The sequence below is a fragment of the Pantherophis guttatus genome, chromosome 14, assembly GCF_059756535.1.
Source record: "Pantherophis guttatus breed Tessera chromosome 14, ASM5975653v1, whole genome shotgun sequence".
In the NCBI taxonomy this organism is placed as follows: Eukaryota; Metazoa; Chordata; class Lepidosauria; order Squamata; family Colubridae; genus Pantherophis; species Pantherophis guttatus.
This window is the reverse complement of record NC_142076.1, coordinates 1,971,057-1,989,988: the sequence shown is the minus strand read 5'-3', so window position 1 is coordinate 1,989,988 and position 18,932 is coordinate 1,971,057. Positions and strand designations below refer to the sequence as shown.

General features: G+C 47.2%; 2 protein-coding genes across 8 annotated transcripts in view; one reads left to right on the top strand and one right to left on the bottom strand.

Annotated features, from left to right (window-relative positions):
• Positions 1 to 10,192, top strand: part of ARHGAP17 (Rho GTPase activating protein 17) — a 73,407-nt gene extending 63,215 nt beyond the window's left edge. For 2 of the 6 annotated variants that reach the window (XM_034420616.3, XM_034420618.3), the window contains exons 17-20: positions 2,630 to 2,872; positions 4,026 to 4,174; positions 5,294 to 5,890; positions 9,260 to 10,129. In XM_034420616.3, coding sequence (XP_034276507.1) covers positions 2,630 to 2,872; positions 4,026 to 4,174; positions 5,294 to 5,890; positions 9,260 to 9,405 — 1,135 coding nt within the window. In that variant the 3' untranslated portion in view covers positions 9,406 to 10,129. Of the gene's footprint in view, positions 1 to 2,629; positions 2,873 to 4,025; positions 4,175 to 5,293; positions 5,891 to 7,074; positions 7,118 to 9,259 lie in introns of all 6 variants that reach the window. The other 4 variants (XM_034420619.3, XM_087878805.1, XM_034420617.3 and 1 more) reach the window with 3 other exon arrangements.
• A 300-nt stretch (positions 10,193 to 10,492) lies between these two features.
• LOC117667326 (testis-expressed protein 47-like) lies at positions 10,493 to 18,399 on the bottom strand. Of its 2 annotated transcripts, none has more exons than XM_034420622.3 (7): positions 18,051 to 18,399; positions 16,676 to 16,745; positions 15,585 to 15,688; positions 15,240 to 15,304; positions 13,681 to 13,876; positions 12,733 to 12,892; positions 10,493 to 10,683 (listed from the first exon to the last, which is right to left on the bottom strand). In XM_034420622.3, the coding sequence occupies exons 1-7, from the start codon at positions 18,126 to 18,128 to the stop codon at positions 10,646 to 10,648; spliced, it is 711 nt and encodes a 236-aa protein (XP_034276513.1). In that variant the 5' UTR covers positions 18,129 to 18,399; the 3' UTR covers positions 10,493 to 10,645. The 2 variants fall into 2 exon arrangements, with proteins under 2 accessions (XP_034276513.1, XP_034276514.1); XM_034420623.3 differs by having other exon boundaries at positions 18,250 to 18,399.
• Between the last annotated feature and the right edge of the window lie 533 nt (positions 18,400 to 18,932).

Here is an 18,932-nt window from a genome sequence, read left to right as displayed (position 1 = left end):
TTTGAATTGTGGCAGAAGTTGGCACTCACAACAATCTTGTGCCTCTGAGAATGATGACCTTCATGCTATATATTAGCAGCCAATCAGAGAAGTTCCTTCCAAAGTGGTTTAGAGCAGGGATCTCCAACCCTGGCAACCTTGAATTCTGGGAGTTGAAGTCCCCAAGTCTTAAAATTGCCAGGGTTGGAGACCCCGGTTTAGAGTATTAAAAGCTATTGATGGTGTTCCTTTCAATCACCAAGCCTGGAAGGCCCAAGTGTATCCGCTTGAGTCCCAAGGTACCCCCATGATCGCTCAGGGTGTCAGGCCCAAAGACGTCATTCCAGGAAACCTGGAAGCTTCTTTGAAAGGGCAGCTGCTTAAGTGAGCCACCAAAGGCATCTGATGGGCCTCCTTAAGGGATTCTGCAGGCAGGCATTGGGTGCGTTGACAGGCTTTCTGGAAGCCTCTGCCAAAGAGGAGCTGGGCATGCCTGGGGCCATGGCCAGCCAGCCCTGAGTGGTGCCTTTCCCCTCCTTACTGCAGCCTAAGGAAGATCCAAAGGTAACGTACGTGCCGTTCTTTCCGTCTCACCGTGTTCCATGCATGATAGAAGCCTGAGGGAGATCTCACGCTGTGGAAGCAGTAGGAGCAGACTCCCCTTGGGATCCACGTAGGGCCCGCAAGAAGGTGTCCCTGCTGGCAGCCCTCACGATAAACGGTTATAGGCTCCTGATCTCCTGCAGCCCCTTTTTTATAATCCACGACAATCCAAAGCTCGTTTGTCATGCCAGTCACCTTCCCAGAAATTCTACCATGTCTTTGGAACACCAAATTTCAGTCTGGAAATTTGCTGCGACTTTAGTTTGAAGAGTGGTTAGCACAGGTTGTTTATCTGTGTGCTTTGGGCTTCCCTGAACCCTGTTGTATCCTGACTTCCAGTGTGAGCCACTTGGCTTTTCCTTGCCTTACTAGCAGCTAGACCAGGGATCTCAAACTCCCAGCCCAGGGGCCATACCCGGTTGAAGTCCAGGCATCCTAAAGTTGCCAAGGTTGAGAAGCACTGACAGAGGGAAGGCGGCAGAGGCTGCTGGCTGGCAGAGATGGCTCTGGCCACATTCATCACAGATTCTGAGTCCGCTGGCTCTGGGTTGAGAAAAGACAGTTTCCTGCATTCCCATCCTGCCTCCGGGCCCTGCCTCTGTCACTACATGCACAGGTATCCAGAATGGAAAGAAGTGCCCCAAAAGATCTTTCCTGCGAGGTGCCCAGGGCAGGGGAGTGAGCTGTGCCAGTTCCTTGAAACGCTGCCTGGGTTTCAGTGGCCCCATGCTATGGGGAGGGGCCAGGCCCTTTTCCACTGCCTCCTGACCATGCTCCAGGCACAAACCCATCACTGCATAAGTGAGCCCCACCTTCAATAGCAACCTGAGCAGCCACTGCACAGCCCCACAGCTGTCATCCAGCCAGTTAGCCAAAATGAAATGCAGGGTGTTTTGTGTGTGTGTGTGTGTGTGTGTGTGTGTGTGTGTGTGTGTGTGTGTAATTATGTTTAGCGGCATTTGTGGCCCTCTTTATTCATGAAAAACTTTTTTTAAAAATCAAGTATGCAAAGGCTTCGATGCCAATCTGAGTTTGAGGTCCCTGAGCTAGACAAACATTTGTTCTACATGGTCTGTGTTGGACTCATCAGTAACTTAGTTTTCATGTTTTTGTTTCTGCGCATTAACTAGGGTTGTATGTATTCTGGACTTTTACAAATTCAAACATCTAAAACAAGAAAATGAATAATTAAGCCGCATGTATTAATGCTGGTTTGTTTACCTTGACCTGTTTTAAATCATTTTGCTGCCAGTATATCTGGGAAAGGCAAACAGATTCTACAAGGCACCAAAGTCTGAGGCGCAGTTTAATGCCTCCCCTGTGATTGAGGAGAAGAAGCCCAACTTCTAGGTGCTGACGAAGCTGGGTTGATTATTTATTAATTAAATGTATCTGCTGCCCATCTCACTATCAAGTGACTCTGGGCGGCTTTCTGCTGCTGTTGTGGCTGCCATTGTGATTGCTGTGATTGCCACTGAATACACACAGCCCTGCCATTAATATTTAAAGAGGTACTGACGCATGTCTGTGACTTAACCAGGGATGTTCTTAACTGGAGTGTCCCAGGCATTTGGACCACAGGGGGATGATACCAAAAAGGCCCTGTGGGTGGAGCTGCCTGACAGCCAACAAACTCTCCAAGATTTCTGGAGAAGGGAAATCTTTTCAAACCACGGCAGAATTCCTGGGGCTTCTTAACGAGGGATACAGTGGGCCCATATTAGTCTGCCCGAAGATAGTAGTGTCCAATATGGCTATGCTGTGTCTCTGCATCACTCTCACACTCTCTCTTGGTCTCACACACACACAAACAAAACTAAATAATCAATCTTGCCGGTCCTGAATGCCTGTCACACTCTTCCTAGCTGAGCCAGAATGTGTCGCACTTTTCAAACTCTGGCTGGCAGAGTTTGTGTGTTCCTTGCTGCTTATCTGCATGGCCAGCAGCAGGGACTCACCTTCCATCTCCCAAATAGTTATACTGACTCTTTTTGTGTTTACGTGTAGCTCGCCTGCATGGTGTGTTTACTCTCTCTCTCCTCTGTAGCTTTGGTGTCAAGGTTATGGACTTCCAGGCAAACCCCCGGAGAGTTGGCACTGTGAATAGAAAGCACACAGCCCCAGCTTTCCAGCCACCGCTTCCGCCCACGGAGGCTGGCCCGCTGGCCCTGGCCACGGCGGAGCAGCACCCACAGGCCCTGGGGGCTGAGCCCGGCCTGGCGGGTGCTTCCTCTGCCTGCCTGCCTGGCTCAGCAGAGCATTCTCACAGCCAAGGCACGGAGGACAGCAGGTAAGACTGGGGGCTCAGAGAGGCAGGCTCAGGGTGGGCCACGGTCCTGCTCTTCTCTCCCTGTCGTCAGTCCCCAAAGCAAAAGGGAGATGCTTTGCAAGGCTGGCCTGCTTTGTTGCCCCACGGAAGCAGAATCATTGTGATCCTCCTGCCTTAAAGCAGGCAAAGTCGCACTCCTGCTTCCCTCCCGAGGTATTGCTCAGAGGTCATGCCAGAGCCCACCCGAGTCAGGGAACATGCAGAGCTGCACGGCAGAGCCCAGCTGCACCCCGCAAAGGTAGGGATCCTCCCTCCCTCCCGCCTGACCTGGAGAGATGGTAGCTTGTTCATCTAACCCACTAGCTAGAACCTGTTTGTCTCGTCTTTGTAGGCTGTGCACCCACCCCGGTCAGTGTCACAGTGTTACTGGGCTTTAGCTTTTCCTTCCACAGGGAAGGTGGGGATGTGGAAGCGGGGTTGACTGGCGGTGCATGCTCCTTCTGAGGAAGCTGGTTTCTGCACTGGAGAAAGAGAGGTTTGCTCCTCCTCCAAGGCCTTCCACCAATTTGTCTCCAGGCCCAACGGCCTTTGCTGAACGCTTTGCTATGAGCGTAACTTTGGGGAGAAGATACGGAAGCAGCTGCTCAGAGAAGCCTTGCTATCCTGAACAAGCTCCCCAAAACAGATTGAGCAAAAACCAGGTTGTAGGAATGGGCAAAGCAAGAAATGTTGGTTGTTAAAATCCGTGGAAGGGACCTGAGTGAGGGTCAAGGACTGGTGAGTAGCTGAAGAGATGCTCATTTGGGTTTGTGGGGAATTGCAATCTTTAGCACAGAACCTTCATGGTACATTTCGGGGGAACTAGAGGGACGTCGCTCTTGCATCTTTAAGAGCCCTCTCTTAACTCCGTGGTGCTCGCAGTTGGTATGGCTAACCTTGGTGCTCTGCTGCTTTAAGCACTTTTGAATTTTGTTTCCTAAGCTGTGGGGAATTCTATGGAGCCCAGACAGCTGGGTCAAGCAGGCCAGCAGTGGGTTAGGTGCCAAAGGGGGTCTGCCTGCACTTTGCACCTGTTTAATGCAAAAAGGGCCCCACGTCTCATGAGGAGCCTTAGGGAGAAGCAGCTTCTGGCACCCGGCAGGAGCCTTTGATGCAGGTCTTTCTCTCCTTGCAGCTCTTCCAAGCCAAAGGACTCGGTGCCCTCAACCACACCGCCACCCCCCAGAAATGGTGGACCTGCTCAGCCTCTCAGCAGCGCCAGCCAGTACTCGGTTGGGCAGCCCCAGAGCACCGCTGGGCCCAGCCCACACGCCCTGAGGCGAGGTTTGTCCTTCAGCAGCTGCATTGGCAGCCTTGAGGGCGGGGGGTCAGCCAAGACTAAAGCTGCCAGGTCTTTCCTGAGGAACGATTTTTCAAGCAGAGGTTGCCCACTTTGGGCCAGCAGGGAGAGGAAGGGATTTCAACACTGGCCTTTTTTTCCAGTTTTGGTCTCTTTGCAGGAGGGCCAGAGAGCATGTTTTGCATGCCATTGGCTACTTTGGCTATTTCACACCACCAAGAGAATACGGAACTTCCTCTGAAACCAGACAGCTAAATTTGCCTGATTTGGAGTCTGAAGTTACTCAAATGATCAATTCTTTGGGGGGATAAGATATATTAGAGGAGGAGCAGAGCTGATAAGGGAAGCAAGAATGTTCTGCCCCAGCAGAAGAGTATGCAAAAAGATGTGTTTGTTTGTTTGTTTGTTTGGAAAATGTATGTAGGCACCCATGTGTCATACACCTGACTCCGGTGCAAAGTAAACACACACACACACACACACACACACACACACACACACACACACACCAAAATAACCCCAAACATAACAACAAAACCCATTTCACTCTTCCTGTTGGAGCTGATGGAATGGGTACAATAGATTAGACTGCTGGGTTCAGACTAATTTTGGCCAGGGAGGCATAGAGCAGGCTGGGCAGGCAGGGACGGTTCCACTGGGAGCCACAGAGGGCAACAGGGGAGAAGCTCTGTTTTTTGGCCCTTCGGCACTGCATTACGCCCTGAGATCAGGGGTGTCCAAACTTTGCAGCTTTTAGTCTTGCAGCTCTGTTGGCTGGAAAATTTTGGGAGTTGAAGTTCACAAGTCTTAAAGTAATCAACTTTAGAGACCTTCTCTTAGAAAATGGAAGACCTGCAGGCATTTATCCAGGAGAGGGCATGAACCATCCCTCTCTTGAAAAGAGGCTGCCAGGCTGGGTCTTCTGTGGTAATACAACCTCCATCCAATTTCAGGATCCCCTCAAAGCTTGGGGTTTCTCAGACAGGGGCCAGAAGTCTTTTTCAGCCCAGGTGCCAGGCACTTATTGTAGCCCATGAAGTAATCAGAAGCTTCGTGCTCAACCACAATCTCAGCCATGTCTCTTCCTTTTGCTTCCTTTTCAGCTGTCAAAAAACCTGCACCTGCCCCTCCAAAACCAGCAAACCCACCTCCGGGACAGCCAGGGACCCCGATTCCCACTCCAGCCCCCAAGCCCCCTACAAGGAGCCCTTCTCCTCCCAGCCACCAATCAAACCAAGGGGGCGCTCAGCCTTCTGCTGTCCTGCCCCAGATTTCTGCCCCCCGGCGATACTCAAGCAGCCTCTCCCCGATACAGGCTCCCAACCACCCGCCCCCCCAGCCCCCTACGCAGTCCGTAACACCACCTCCGCAGACCAAGGCTGGTAGTTTTGGACCCTCCCCGCCTGGCCCAGAGGGTGGGTCAGAGCCACTGTCGCCCACCCCTCCGCATACCCCTACCCCGCCTGACACGCCCCCCCTGGAGAAGCACAGCACCACCTGCCCATCCGCCCAGCCTTCGGCCCAGGACATTCCACCGGCTCAGTCGCCTCCTCCGTCTGGCACGCTACCGAGGCCGCGACCAGTGCCCAGACCTCGCAACCGTCCCACGGTGCCCCCTCCGCCTCACCCTCCTGCTCCTCATCTGTCTGCAAATGGCTCTCTGCTGGGTCCTCCGGCAACGGCGTCCCATATTGTGACTGGTAAGAACACTTTCGGCTCCACAGGCATGTCTTTGAGCCCGGCTTTGATGGAGGAATGCTCTTTCCCAGCGGGGACGGCCAAAGGAAGCCCCACCCTACCCCACCCCACCCCAAAGCAAGCTAGCTACGGCTGTCAGCCAGCCCTCCATGGGGGAGTTGCAGGGCCCAGTTTCTGTCCCTTGAGATTAGCGAAGTCTATGGACGAGATGATAAAGGCAGATTAACTGGATTCATAGTAGCAGCTAGTCTAGGTAGGAGCATAGCACATCGTTTCAGAGAAGAAATAGTGGACATTTTGGAGTAAATGTGGAATACGTGAGCCCATTTCAATATTCACGTCAAGGTTTTGGCTTCCTCCAACTGAACAACAAAGGCATTCTCAAGAGTCGGATGTCAGCAATCCTAATTTTGTGTTCTGGGCTTTTGCATATCATCCTTTGCTAGTCCCCATTCCTTCCCACCAATGGTAGCAGTGCAGCCTTCCCTCTGATTTTCCTCTGCCATCAAAATTATTTTCCTTCACACTGAAGAACATTCCAAGATGTCAGGTTTCCTTCCTGTGTTGTTATAGCAGCACAGCCAATGAGCCTAAATCAGGAAAGGCAGGTTTTAGCCATTTTGCTCTGTGGTTCCTTCTTTCCTTGCTGCCCAGACGGGGTGCTGGTAGCCTTTTCACGCAGGCTGCATTCAGGAACATTGAGAAAATCTCAGCGCTATTGTTCGTTAGATGATGGGAAGAATGGCTGAATTTTATCATACTCAGATTGTAGATGGCAGACAGGGGGAATAGCCATTTATTCTTTGATTTAAGCCCTGTCCCTTGCTAGCTAACAAAGTAATTTCCCTGTTGGTGCAGTGCATACATGACTCATTTACTGCAGATCGCATCAATATTTACAAGCTCTTTTTATTTCTTAATCTGGATTGGGCGCTTTTTAATAACGCTTAATGTTAATTTTAAGCAGCATATTAGGACAAAGTCTTGACTTCTGGCAGAATGAAATAGCGCATGCCCATCTCTTAATTTTAGCAGACTCTAACATATTGATCCACAGAACCCTTGCAGACTTGTAATGGCTACTGGAACAAAACAAGTTTCAGCTGCCAAAATAACCCTTTGAATCTTTAGGTTGTAATATATCTACAAATAATATTCTAATTGAGAATTTTATTAAATAATCTAGATGTTTGAGCTGCCTTATTCAATAGGAACTGAAATTGGAAATGGTAAGAGGAAATTGAGGCCTTCCGATTGGCCGGATATGTTGCAAATGTTGCATAATCATGGATGCTGCTTTTGTTTCTTACTAACTGGTCACCGTAACCTGGCTTGCTTGCACCTGGACTAATCCTGCATGTGAAAGGAGTGATGCTTTTCTTGTCCATTGTTTGTAATATTGATCTCCATTTTAATGCATTCTGGTCTACTGCCCCTCCCTGATCCATATTTGTCAACCTTTCATCAGCAGACCATGGAATGAATTTCTGCTTTTCAAAATCTTCAGAGCTTCATAGTATGTCCAGATAGAAGTAAAAGGTGCACACACAGAGACACATGTAAACTGCTCTTCCCTCCACCCTTGTGCTGACGAATTTGCAGTCTGAGTTCTCCCAGAGAGCTAAGTGCAACCTTGCAGGTCCTTGCCAGTCCTGGCACTGGTTGCTGTTCCCTTATAGTGTGAGCAAGGCTCCTCCACTGCTGCACGGGGCTTAAACATTCAGAGTAAGAAGAATCTGAGCGAAAGGCCTCTTGTATGGATTGGAAGCTCAGGTGAATTATGTATTCTTAATAAAATACAACTTGGTGCGATCTTGGAATAAGTAGACATTGCCCCAAGCAAGTTGGTGTGCATTCTTTTGCCCTAGTTGCAGTATTGCTGCCCTAGAGCTCTGGCAATAGTGACATCTAATTTTTTATGTGTAGAGAGACTCAGCTCCAAATATTGCCTAATTTGCTGGAGGTGACCTTGACTTAAAAAGAAGATACAGCAGACAAAGCATCTTTCTGGTGAAGAGCAGATTGGAGCCTTTATCGTTCCTCACCTACAGACAGAAATCTTGCCAAACTAAAGCAGCTACTTGCATCATGTAAGATCTACTGGAGAACATCTAGGGAGGAGTTGCCTTGACCCTCTTCCTCCCAACCAGACTATCTAAACCTAGTCCCTGTCTCTTGATCCTCTGGCCTGCAGCCTCTCCCTCCTTGGAATCCAGACAACATTCCACCGTACCCACAGAGGCTGAAAAGCAGGCAATCCGGTCGATCCCCTGCTCTGCCTCATATGCCCCATTGTGTGTTAGCAGCAACCCTCATCCAACCCTATGGAAGTTTGAGATCATTAAAGCTCTTCCATGAGAGCCAAGTGAGGGCCCGTCCAGTGCCCATCTAAACTTTGCATGGGTGATTGTCAGACAGGAGCAGAACTTAGTATGCAGAGCCATGACTGGATTTGCATCTCTGATGGTGAGGAAATGTACAAGAGCAGCTGCAACTCCATTTTGCAGTCATTCTGCATTGAAAGGGAAAGGATACCTTTGACCCATCACACCAGGGCTGCATATCTGTGGAAATGAAGTCCCACCTGCATGTCAGATGTCTTTTCACCTTTTCATTGAGGGGGAGGGGAGAAGGGGTGGTTGCCAATGTAGAAACAGCCTAGCTCACATGTGCTCATGTTTCTTGGATTTTGAAATGGGGAAGAGAGCTAGGTAGCCATGACAGGCAAGTCCCACCCTCCTAAATTGTTACAACATAATTGTTAGTGCTACTGGGTTCCCTGCCCACTTCCAGTTCCCATAGAGTTCTACTCTTTGCAGGTCCACTAAAGCCCCAGGCCCAACCAGTTTTGCCCAGAATGTGGCAAATTTAGACAAATGAACAAAATTATATTTTCATTGACCTGTTTCTTCAAACTATGCTTCCCTACTGAAGCAGTTTGTGCTTTTCCAGAATTACCTAAGTTTATACTAGCTGGGTCCTGACAATTGGACTTCCAGCTCGTGTCATATCAGTTTCCCTGAATGACATGAAGAAACTTTGGCTGTCTGAGAATAAAGTTCTCTGTTTTTCAGGAGCTATGCTGCTCAAATTTGAAATTTTAAGATGAAGGCATATCCTGTCACCTCTGAGAAGGTCAGGCTCCTTCCACAACAAAGTTACTAGCCATTATGGCTCACACGATAAACTTGAATAAAGTATGTTGTTAGGGGATTCTGAAGTCAGACGCTGAATTGTAATTCCTGCTCTCCTTTGAATTCAGACATTTTAGCATAGTATTGGCAACAGAGGGGGAGTCTTGTGGATCAGCAGCCAGCCCTGAGTTTATCTTTCAGCATTTGTACTATGTGTGTTTGATGTCTTTTCTGCAGATACCAGTTCCGAAGTTAAAGAGCAATCACGGGGCATCCCTGGCGTGGAACTTCCTGCCACAGAATTGGTGACTTCGCCGAATCAGAATTCACACAACCACCTTGTGCTTGATCTCGATCATGATACTGAAAGCACTGCTTTGTAAAAAAGAATAAAATCACTCCAAAGCAGCCTTTTCTATCCCAATGAAAATCTAACCAGTCCAGGATTCAGTGAGGAGCTTTAAAACAAAGAAGAAGACAAAGTAGGAATGGTACCACTGCCTGCCTCATGTCTTCTGAGAAGACATGTGATCTTTAAAAGGAGAGTTTAATGACCTGTATCCTGACAAAGCTGCCTAAGCTAACATTGGGTGTTCTGGCTGTTGCTAAACCTTATATGAGAAGCTTGATTGCTGCTGTTAACCAAGACGGCCCTTGCCGGAAAATTCCAAGAAGAATCCAAAGCAATGCATGTGTAATAGAAATCATAACCCTTTAAAGACCTCTGTTGAGCTCTTATTCTTTGTCCGTATCAAAGAGAGGCATGCAAGAGACATGCTATCTCTGATATGCTGCAGACTTCATTAAAAGTATGAACCAAAAAATTGCTACAGGTGCAGAAGATGACTGCTGGTTATCGGTCACTTTTCTAAACGGTGGATGTATTCTTGTGCCTTGATGGACTTGATACTGTAGAAGGAAATGTACTGTCTCTCTAACTATTTCAGTGCTATTCTTTTTTAAAATACGATTCTTTACCCCTTTATTTTTCATAGATATTTGTATTAACCCTTCTACTCTGGTTTCTGTAACTTCCATAGGCAGCTGCTGTCAAGCTGAACTCTGGAAAATGTGTATTGCTATAAATGAGTTGAACTTTGAAAGTTATTTTGGATATCTTGTTGGGTTCATCTGCCGAGTAAAATTATTCTCTTTTTTGTCACTGCAAAACCAATTTATTGTAATTTTCCTACCCAAAGAGCTGTATTTTTTCCCCTAATCCACCAGTGAATTAAATTGCTTGGGAAGTGAAGCAGAGTCACCCCAGAAAGAAAAAGGGAATAGTTTGGCAAGAACCTGGAAGATGCTAGGATGTATAGACAACCCACCGATAAGCATTTGTCCCTAATTTCTCCCCTCCCCAACTACTTTTAGTCACAAGGAGTCAAGACGCAGAGAATGAGAAGTTCCAACAACTAGAGAGTCACTAATTCCTCAACCCTGGTTTGAAAGAACACCAGCACACCACTCTCAAGTCTTCCTGACAACTTTATTACTTGCTTTGTCTTTCTTCTGCATGGGTGAAGAGATGGACATTAAAGTTCTCAGGCCAACTCCATCCTAGGGCTTTGGGATTTGTAAACACATCTTTAGACATATTGGTAGGTACTTGTCCATAGGGTTTCATGTAGACATATGAGTAGGAGTAGGCCATACAGTTTCTAGGGAGGAGGGAGGGAAGTGGAAGGAAAAGGAAACATTATTTTTCCAATGCTTTTACAAGCAATAACCAGAAGAGCACCTGTATTTTCTTTGGTGCACCCACGTTGTGTGTGTGTGTATGTGCAGTCTCTCCCCAGGGACTAATCAGAGTGCATACATGTTGCCTTTGTGTCTCAGGTTGGCTAAAGTGTGTCTCGTATGTGTGTGCGTGAACACTCTCTGTAGGAGTGTGCCGAATGTGACCAGGAGGCTGAGAGTAGAGCCTCTCCAAGCTTCCCAGTCCTTGCCCAAAGCCATGGATTTTTTCCCATAATCCCCAGGAGCCTGCCTATTACAGTCATAAATCATGACGGTTGTGACCGTCCTTTTTGTGGCAGCTATTACACAAATCCATTGTTCCCTGGGGGGCATTTGTGCCAAAACCCAGAAATGAATGCCTGTTTTCAGCAAAAACATAAATTGCAGTTATGTATCTGTGGGACATTGGAGATGGCCATAAATGCAAGCCGGTTGCTGAGTGCCCAAAATTCGGCCATATGACTGAGGGAAGAAGGTTGGATGTCGAAACTTTGGAACCAGGTCACAAGGATTTTTTGGGAGGCCCATCCTAGCTTTGAACAATCGCTCAGCGACTGGTCCTAAGGCAAGGACTACCAGTATCACGCACAAAGCTTTTTGCAACACAGTTGGGCTAAAGCATTCTTAATTACAGGTCATCGTCAAGGTAAGACTCATGATATCTGTTAAACTGCATGGTGAAGTCCTGGAAGTGGCCGCTATTTTGTCCTAGCCACAAAATGCAGCTGTGTTTGGGTCACCGCTGTGCAGCCAGGGACAAGACTGCTTCGTTTCACTGCCTTTACAAAGTTTGCACAACGCTTGTTCAGAAGCGTTGTGCACTGCTGCACTGCTGTGGAGACGTTAAGGCAGCAAAGGAATCAGCTTCTCTGGCAGCTGCCATTTTGTCCCCGCCCACAAGCAGGCAGCACAAAATGGCTGCCAGGTTCAGGCCTCCTCTGCGCGGCCCAGGGATGTTGTGGGCTGCCCTCATTCCATGACATCAGGTCTGGAGAGCTTCAGAAGGTGAATGTGGGGAACAGAGCCAAGCACTGTGGGGGTGGGATAGGGTGGGGGAGAGAAGCCCTGCAGCATCCCTGTAGCTCTGCTGGCTGGGGAATTCTGGGAATTGAAGTCCACACACCGTCCAGCGGCCAAGGTTGAGAAACACTGCTGTAGCTGGTCATGAGGGAACAATTCCAGAAATGGCCGCCATTTTGTCCCGCCCTCCTTCCCCAACAAGTGAAGTGTGGGGCGTGATTGGCATGTGTGGAGGAGGCCCAAGTGGGGTGGGGCTGCTGCAGGGATCTGTGGTGGGTCATAAAGCTGAATGACCTTAGGGCCCCTGCAGCCATCCTAGTTTGAAATGGCCCTATGTAATTTGGGGGCATCTCTTGTAACTGTGGTACCTCAAGGACTACCAGTACTCTTGTTAACAAATTCAACAAGTTCCTTTCTTATGCCGTGATCTTTGCATCAAACATTTTCTTTGGGGGCTCCCTGTTCTCTATCCACCAACCTGCTTTTAACCGAAAGGTGTTAAAAACAAGATGGGGCAGAGACGGAAGGATACGTTAAATATATTACCAAGGTCATCTAATTGCGCTGAAAGTAGAGGTCTGCAAACTTGGCACCTTTAAGGCTTATAGACTTCAACTCCCAGAATTCCTCACCCAGGATGGGTTTTCTTAATGGCTGGCTAAGGAATTCTGGGAGTTGAAGTCCACTAGCCTTAAAGTTACCTAATTTGTAGACCCTTGCACTAAAGCTTCAAAGCACCAGCTTTCCAAGCATAAACTACTATGTCTGTCTACGGTTTGTTTACAGCCGTCTTTAGTTTCAAGTAGAACCTACAGCTTTCTAGCAAAATGGTGACTTGCTTCCCGTTGACCAGGGGCTGCCTTGGAGCCTGGCCGAGGAGGGAGACTTTCCTTTTGGGCTGTGGATTGTCTGGTCAGCCTTGGGGGCTCCTCTCGGGGCAAAAGAGGTACCTGAATCCATTTGTGGCTGCAAAGGATTGTTGTACATCTTCAGAAATTCCGCCGGGCTCAAACATTCTTGGCTCCTGCATAAATACTGGATCGTTTCTGCTGGGATCAGCAGCTCTGGCACAGCAGTGTGGAGGCACTCGCCCAGGCCTTTGTTGCCCACCTGGAGAGGAGAAAGGAAGCACAGCGGATTTAATCCCGTGGCATTTGCTCTGGAATTAGTGTATATATTAATTTGGCCAGGCTTTTCTGCTTTAACCACTGCTGCTCAGACAACCGACCTTCTAAAGCTTGGCCTAAAATAAACTTGAAGAATAGGAACTGGGAGCTGAAAGGAAGCTCCCAATTTGGATTGTGCAGAATTGATTTAAGCTGAGTCATCAATATGTTTTTGGGTATCTATTTTTTAAAATAATCCTGCCTGTAAACAAAACACAAGAGAAACCAGATTCTGTATCTCCATGACCAGGATACTGCTCTTTCAAAAAAATAAAGAGTTTTTTATTAAAATTATGTTCACATAAATCACATTAATGCATCAGAACCCCAAAGAACTATTGCAAGTAAGAAACTAAAAACAGAGTCCCCATCATGCCCTTGGCACTATCTCAAATTCTTCCCTACATGTTGGCATTGTTAATTTAGGATATGTCAAAACTGGAACAGTGCAAGCCCCTAACTAGATATAAGAATGAAATGCCAGATTTCTTGATCTATCAGGATTTGGTGTACTTACGCTATCTGAAGACATCTCAGAGTCTTGGGCAAAAAGCTGGAGAGATCTTCTGGCTATAGAAATGTACATTTCTACCAACTTTGCCCCAAATAAAGGAGATCACTGTTGGACTGTATTACCCTTATGTGCAGCCAAGTCTATTTTGGATCAGGTGCTGGTCCTGGGGAAATGAACCTGATGCCAGGGAGAGAACTACTGAAGGGATCTGCTCTCACCTTGAGTGTTGCAAGATACACTCCCATCTTGAGAATAAGTGTAAGACACTCAGTAATAACTTCTTCTGTGGTCTGGCTCTGGGTAACATCTTCCAAAGTTACAGGCACTTCCACTTTGGTGGCATTCCACTGTGAGAAAAGTCTGGTGGGGATGTTATGAGACATTACCAATATCTTAATATCTCGTAATAAAGCCCTAAAAGGGAGAAAGAAAAACCGTATTAAACCATAGGTCTGCACACACATTATGCAGAACACTTGTATCTGTGTTCTATCAAAATCAAGATATTTAAGGCTTGCAGCTACCTACCAATGAGGAATCACATCAGAGGCACTGGCTACATTGCCCATGAACATGGGAGGTTGCCTCCCTTCCAAGTATTTATATAACGCTTCCTGTTCTAAAACTCCTGAGGTGGTTTACAATAATTATGAAAACATAAGGTAAAAACAGGATAAAAACTAAGTGGAAACAATCCACAATAAGCTTCTAGGAAAGACAGTATAAAAATAGAACTTTTTCAGAGAACCTAACAACCAGTTCCTTGGTCTGGTTCCTTCCAGTGATGACTGAAACTCCTGTCTCTTCCAGGTTTGATGCAGGATGTTTTTATTCCAACTGAATGTTGAACCTTTAGTAGGTTGTCATATTAGCCATCCAGATCAAGAGAGAAATCTAGACATTTCTCTACTCAGAAATCCTTGCCCTATGAATCAGACCAAGCCCGCTCCTGATCCAATCACAGGTCTTCTGGAGCTCATAACCTTCTTCTCTTGGCTGAACATCCTAGGTGTGCTTTCACCTGTGTCTGAAAATAGGGTTGAGGAATCTGATGCCCTCCAGAAGTTGCTAAATGCAAGAAGTTGCCCATCCAAGACACTCAAGGAGACACTCAAATTGCCCAGGAACTATAAACTGTAAGCCTAGAAACTGTAAATTGGTGACCTTTGATTGGATACCAACTCCCCATCCCTTAGTTAAATTGACATTTTCTCCATTGTAGGGTCTTTGCTGCTTTCTGGTTGTTTTCTTGCAGACATTTCATTACCAAACTAGATAACATCCTCAGTGCTACCATAGTAGGGATTCTTCCCTATCTTATTTGCACACCCAAATGCTGGGAGGGATGGAAGGCTTTTCTTCCCATTGGTGCTACTGGGCGTTCTGCTTTCTGCTGCTTCTTCTCTTAGTTTAGGTTTTTTGGGGGGTGGGGGTGGGGGTGGGGCTTTGCTTTTACCTGTTTTAAAGCCATCAACCATCTGTGAGTACTGGTGAAGAGATTATGGGATGCTCTGTTTATCAGTTTGTACCTTGCATTTAACTTACCATAAATGCATTTTTAAACTTTTCACCTTGTAATGTTTTAATAATAAAAACACAGGTAAAATATATAAATACAGGGTCATTAGGTGCAGTTTTTCAGCCAAGGGCATCATCCCTTTCCAACCCAACTGTGCAGAGAGACTTGGGTATCTTCCAGAAGTCCCTCTGTCTTGTGGCTGAGATGCCCCCTCTGCCACCTCACAGCTCTCCTCTCTGGAGGACTTGTTTGACTTACGCTGCTCCCTGATCTTCAAAGTGGGTCAGGTCCATGAGGATGTGGTAGAGGGTGCCGCTGGAGGCCTGAGGGGAATAGAAGAGCATCAGGATACGAGGTTCTGAAGTGTGTTTCCACTCAATTCTGTTATTCTGTATTGGAAGTGATGTTTTGACAAACTTCTGGTGGGGAGTTTTCATAATTCTGCAAGTGACCAAACTACATTGTGCCTGTAATACTATCAGTATGAATAATTACAGATTGGTGCTTAAATTGGATGTAGGTTTTGTCAGCATTTGTTATAAATCCCTACACAATTCAACTAAAGGATTTTTCATTTTCTTCTTAAATATTTGCTTGACCTACCTCTACAATGTGGAGTATGCTCTGGGAGTAGATGAGAAGGACCCCTGAGGCTGCTTCCCCCAAATGGAATCGTGAAATCTTCTGGAAAAGCTGTTCGTGATAGTCTTTAAAAAGGAAGCAGGAAAGATCAATAGAGAGATCAGCTCAGAATGCCCCCAAAAAGCAGATGGAGTGGGAGGAAGGGTAGGAGCCCAGTGCCTGCTGGACGGGGCTTGTTCCCATCTTTCTCACTGGTGTCAGCAGGACTTGCTTTATCTGCCTATAGGCTGTGGAGGAGACAGAGTGTCATGCCTGATGATTCAGAGATACACCATCATACTAATGGATTAACCTGTCTCAGAAAACAATTTCACAATTGAACATGTGATGCAAAAGGCCAGTTATGAATTAGGTTAGCTTTCCAGGGACTGCTGAACTAGAATAGCAATGCTGGCAGTGGTTTCTGGGCATTGTGATTAGGCAATTACTGGAGGGCCACAAATTCCCCACCTCTGCATTTGAACAAATAGATGTGACAAACATTAAGTATTGGTTAATGTGATAAATCTGCACTAGAAGCCACCTGTAGAGAATAGAGAGGACAGAGGGAAGAGGGAAGAGCCACCAGTAAGGCAAAGATGAGATACCGGTAAATGAGGCTTGAGCCCAGGCCAAAAAGGGGATTATAAAATGCTTTGAACAGCTGCCCCCTCCAATTCTCATGAAGATAAAAGAGAGGAAGGAAAGTCCAATCAGACTTGCAAGGCGCCATTACTGCAGTTGGTCTGATACAAGTAGTTTTAGGTCTACATGGTGTCTGTTTCTTAGTCTGGTCTATATGATAGGGCTGGATTCAAAATTGAGGTTATTACCAGCATTGTCTTCACAGTGACAAACATACAGAGAGTGAGAGTGAGAGTGAGAGGCAGACCTCCCTTCAGCCAAACAGACTGGGAAGCTTCAGAGAGCTATGGAAGAAGACCATCCCAGGGCAAGCAAAGACTTCAATAAGACCTTGGAACCTTTTCCTCATTGAGAGCATCCAGGGACTTCATGGCCTTTAACAAGGAAAGTCAGTCTTTCGAAGGTCGTGGTGAGACTGACTGCAATACCTGTGATTTCATCCTCACTGGCATTTTCTTGCAGCATCGCAACAAAGATCAGCCGGTGAAGCAGAAATTTCTGTGGAGAAAAAAGCACCAGAAGATTTAGCCTTCACACTTTAGGGCTTGGTTTTTCCCACTATTTGAAGCTCTGTCAACAGTGCAATGTTGCAGAAATAATCCGTCACTTATCTTTATAAATATTTTGGTATGTCTCCCCAAAACCCATTAAAATACAGGATACAGAAAAACCAAAGCAAAACTCTAGAAAGAAAGCTGGGTGCTCAAAAGGGAAAACAACCAGTTTAGGAGGCAGAGTCTGGAGATTCAGCCCTCTGACCTCAGCACACTGAACCACCAAGGAAGCAGTTGGATTTTATGGCAATTTGTAGTGAGTTCATAGTTCCGTGTGTCATGCAAATACAAGCAAATGGCAGACATGTCTAAATAGGAGAGGGCCAAACAAGTCAAGATGGTGGTTGCTACCACATGGATGAAGTCCCAAGAGGTGGCAGCCATCATCTTGGTGTTTTTTTTTTCATGCCATGCAGATGTTCCTGCACACTGGAATAGGTGGCTGTGCCCTGATTAACCTGAGTCAAACTCAGCCAGTGGCTGAATCCAGACATAATGCCAGGCCACAAACCATGCTCTATACATATAGTTTTACATGCTCTAAGACTTGTGGACTTACAGCTGCTGGCTGGGGAATTCTGGGAGTTGAAGTCCACAAGTCTTAAATTTGCCAAGTTTGGAGATCCGTGCTCTAACACCTTATAACTTGAGCCTTGAGACCAGACCAGAGATGCTCAGGAAACATTGCAGCCCCCTTTGTCTTCTTCCCTTGCGCAGAAGCAGCCGGATGCATCTGTGTTTTGGGCCAGAACAGGGAAAATGAAAAGGAACAAATGGCCTTTCTGAGGGCCACTGACCAGCAGAAAAGGACCCCTGGAAATCTCCAGAGAGAGAGAAAAATCGTCTGAAGCCGAGGAGGTCAGAAACCTTCAAGGTGAGAGTAGGTAGCCAGGGGAAACTTGACTTCCGGACACATCCAGGCATGGCCTTCCTCCAGGATTGTTTCTCCAGTCTAGCCAACAGTCTTGGGATCTCCAAGTGGTCTCCCATCCACAGACTCGGTGGGGCAACCCTCTCAGCCAATATATGACCAATTGGGCCAGCTGCAGAGAACCCTACTGGCTAGGTTTTGACAGCCCACCAAGCGGTGGGATTCGATAAGTGCAGCTTACTGACTTGGCCAGGTTTAGGCAAGATGCCAAACCGAAACCCACCGATCCTCTGAGGCTGTAATGTCAGGGCCCAGAAGGACTGCCACATCTGGAAAAAGAGCCCCACCCCCACCCCAGGACCACTGGCCTCCTCATACCTTCATCTGCTGCCGCCGCCTCTCCTCCAGAGCACTAAGCAGGGTGTTTCTGGCCACTGTGGGCATCACGTCGGCCATCCTGCTGTGGCAGACTGTTCCAGAACCTTCAAGGAACCAATCTGCCAGCCTGGCATGGCAGTTACCCTCTATGCACCTCGTTGGAATTGGCAGTTGGGAGCCTCTGGCTCACCTAGCTCACCTGAGCGGCCTGGAGTTCTGACCAGGAGGAAGTTGGGAGGCCTGGGAGACCATCGCCCAGCACTCCAGAGGGGCTTCTCCTGTGGAGGGTCTAGGCTTGTGGGCTGCTTGGGAGAGAGGCCTTGCCCAGGGCTGAGCCGCTCTTCAGGTCAGAAAGGGGTTCCAGAGCCGCCCCCCCCCAAATCTCCTGCCTTGCAATCTCAATCCTTTGTTTCCTGCCTTCTGGAAGAGACAAAGAATTTTCTCTTCCAGAAAAAGTCACAACAGACCTTTAGATACTTTTATTATTTATTTATTTATTTATTTTTCATATTTGTATACCGCCCTACTCCCGAAGGACTCAGGGCAGTGAACAGTCATAAATAAATACAAAGACATATAAAAGTTAAAAACTATTAAAAAAACATATTAAATAATTTAGGCTCAAAAAATTAAAACCAAAACATCCAAATTTATCTAAAAGAGATCTAAAACCCGATTTAAAAGCCAATTTAAAAGCCAATTTAAAAGGGAGAGTTAGGCCAGACCAGCTTGTTGGAATAGAAACGTTTTCAGGGCACGGCGGAAGATGCGTAAGTATTGGATCCTTCGTAACTCCGGGGGGAGCCCGTTCCAGATGGCAGGTGCCCCCACAGAGAAGGCTCTCCCCCTGGGGGCCGCCAGTCGACATTGTTTGGCCGACGG

Bases quoted from the DNA above. Each gene is read 5' to 3' on its own strand.
- LOC117667326 (XM_034420622.3), bottom strand. From the start codon at position 18,128: ATGGCCGACGTGATGCCCACAGTGGCCAGAAACACCCTGCTTAGTGCT. The intron at 16,746-18,050 runs GTATGAGGAGGC...TTTTCTCCACAG, and splicing joins GGCGGCGGCAGCAGATGAAG to AAATTTCTGCTTCACCGGCT. The intron at 15,689-16,675 runs GTATTGCAGTCA...TCCTTTTTAAAG, and splicing joins CAGTGAGGATGAAATCACAG to ACTATCACGAACAGCTTTTC.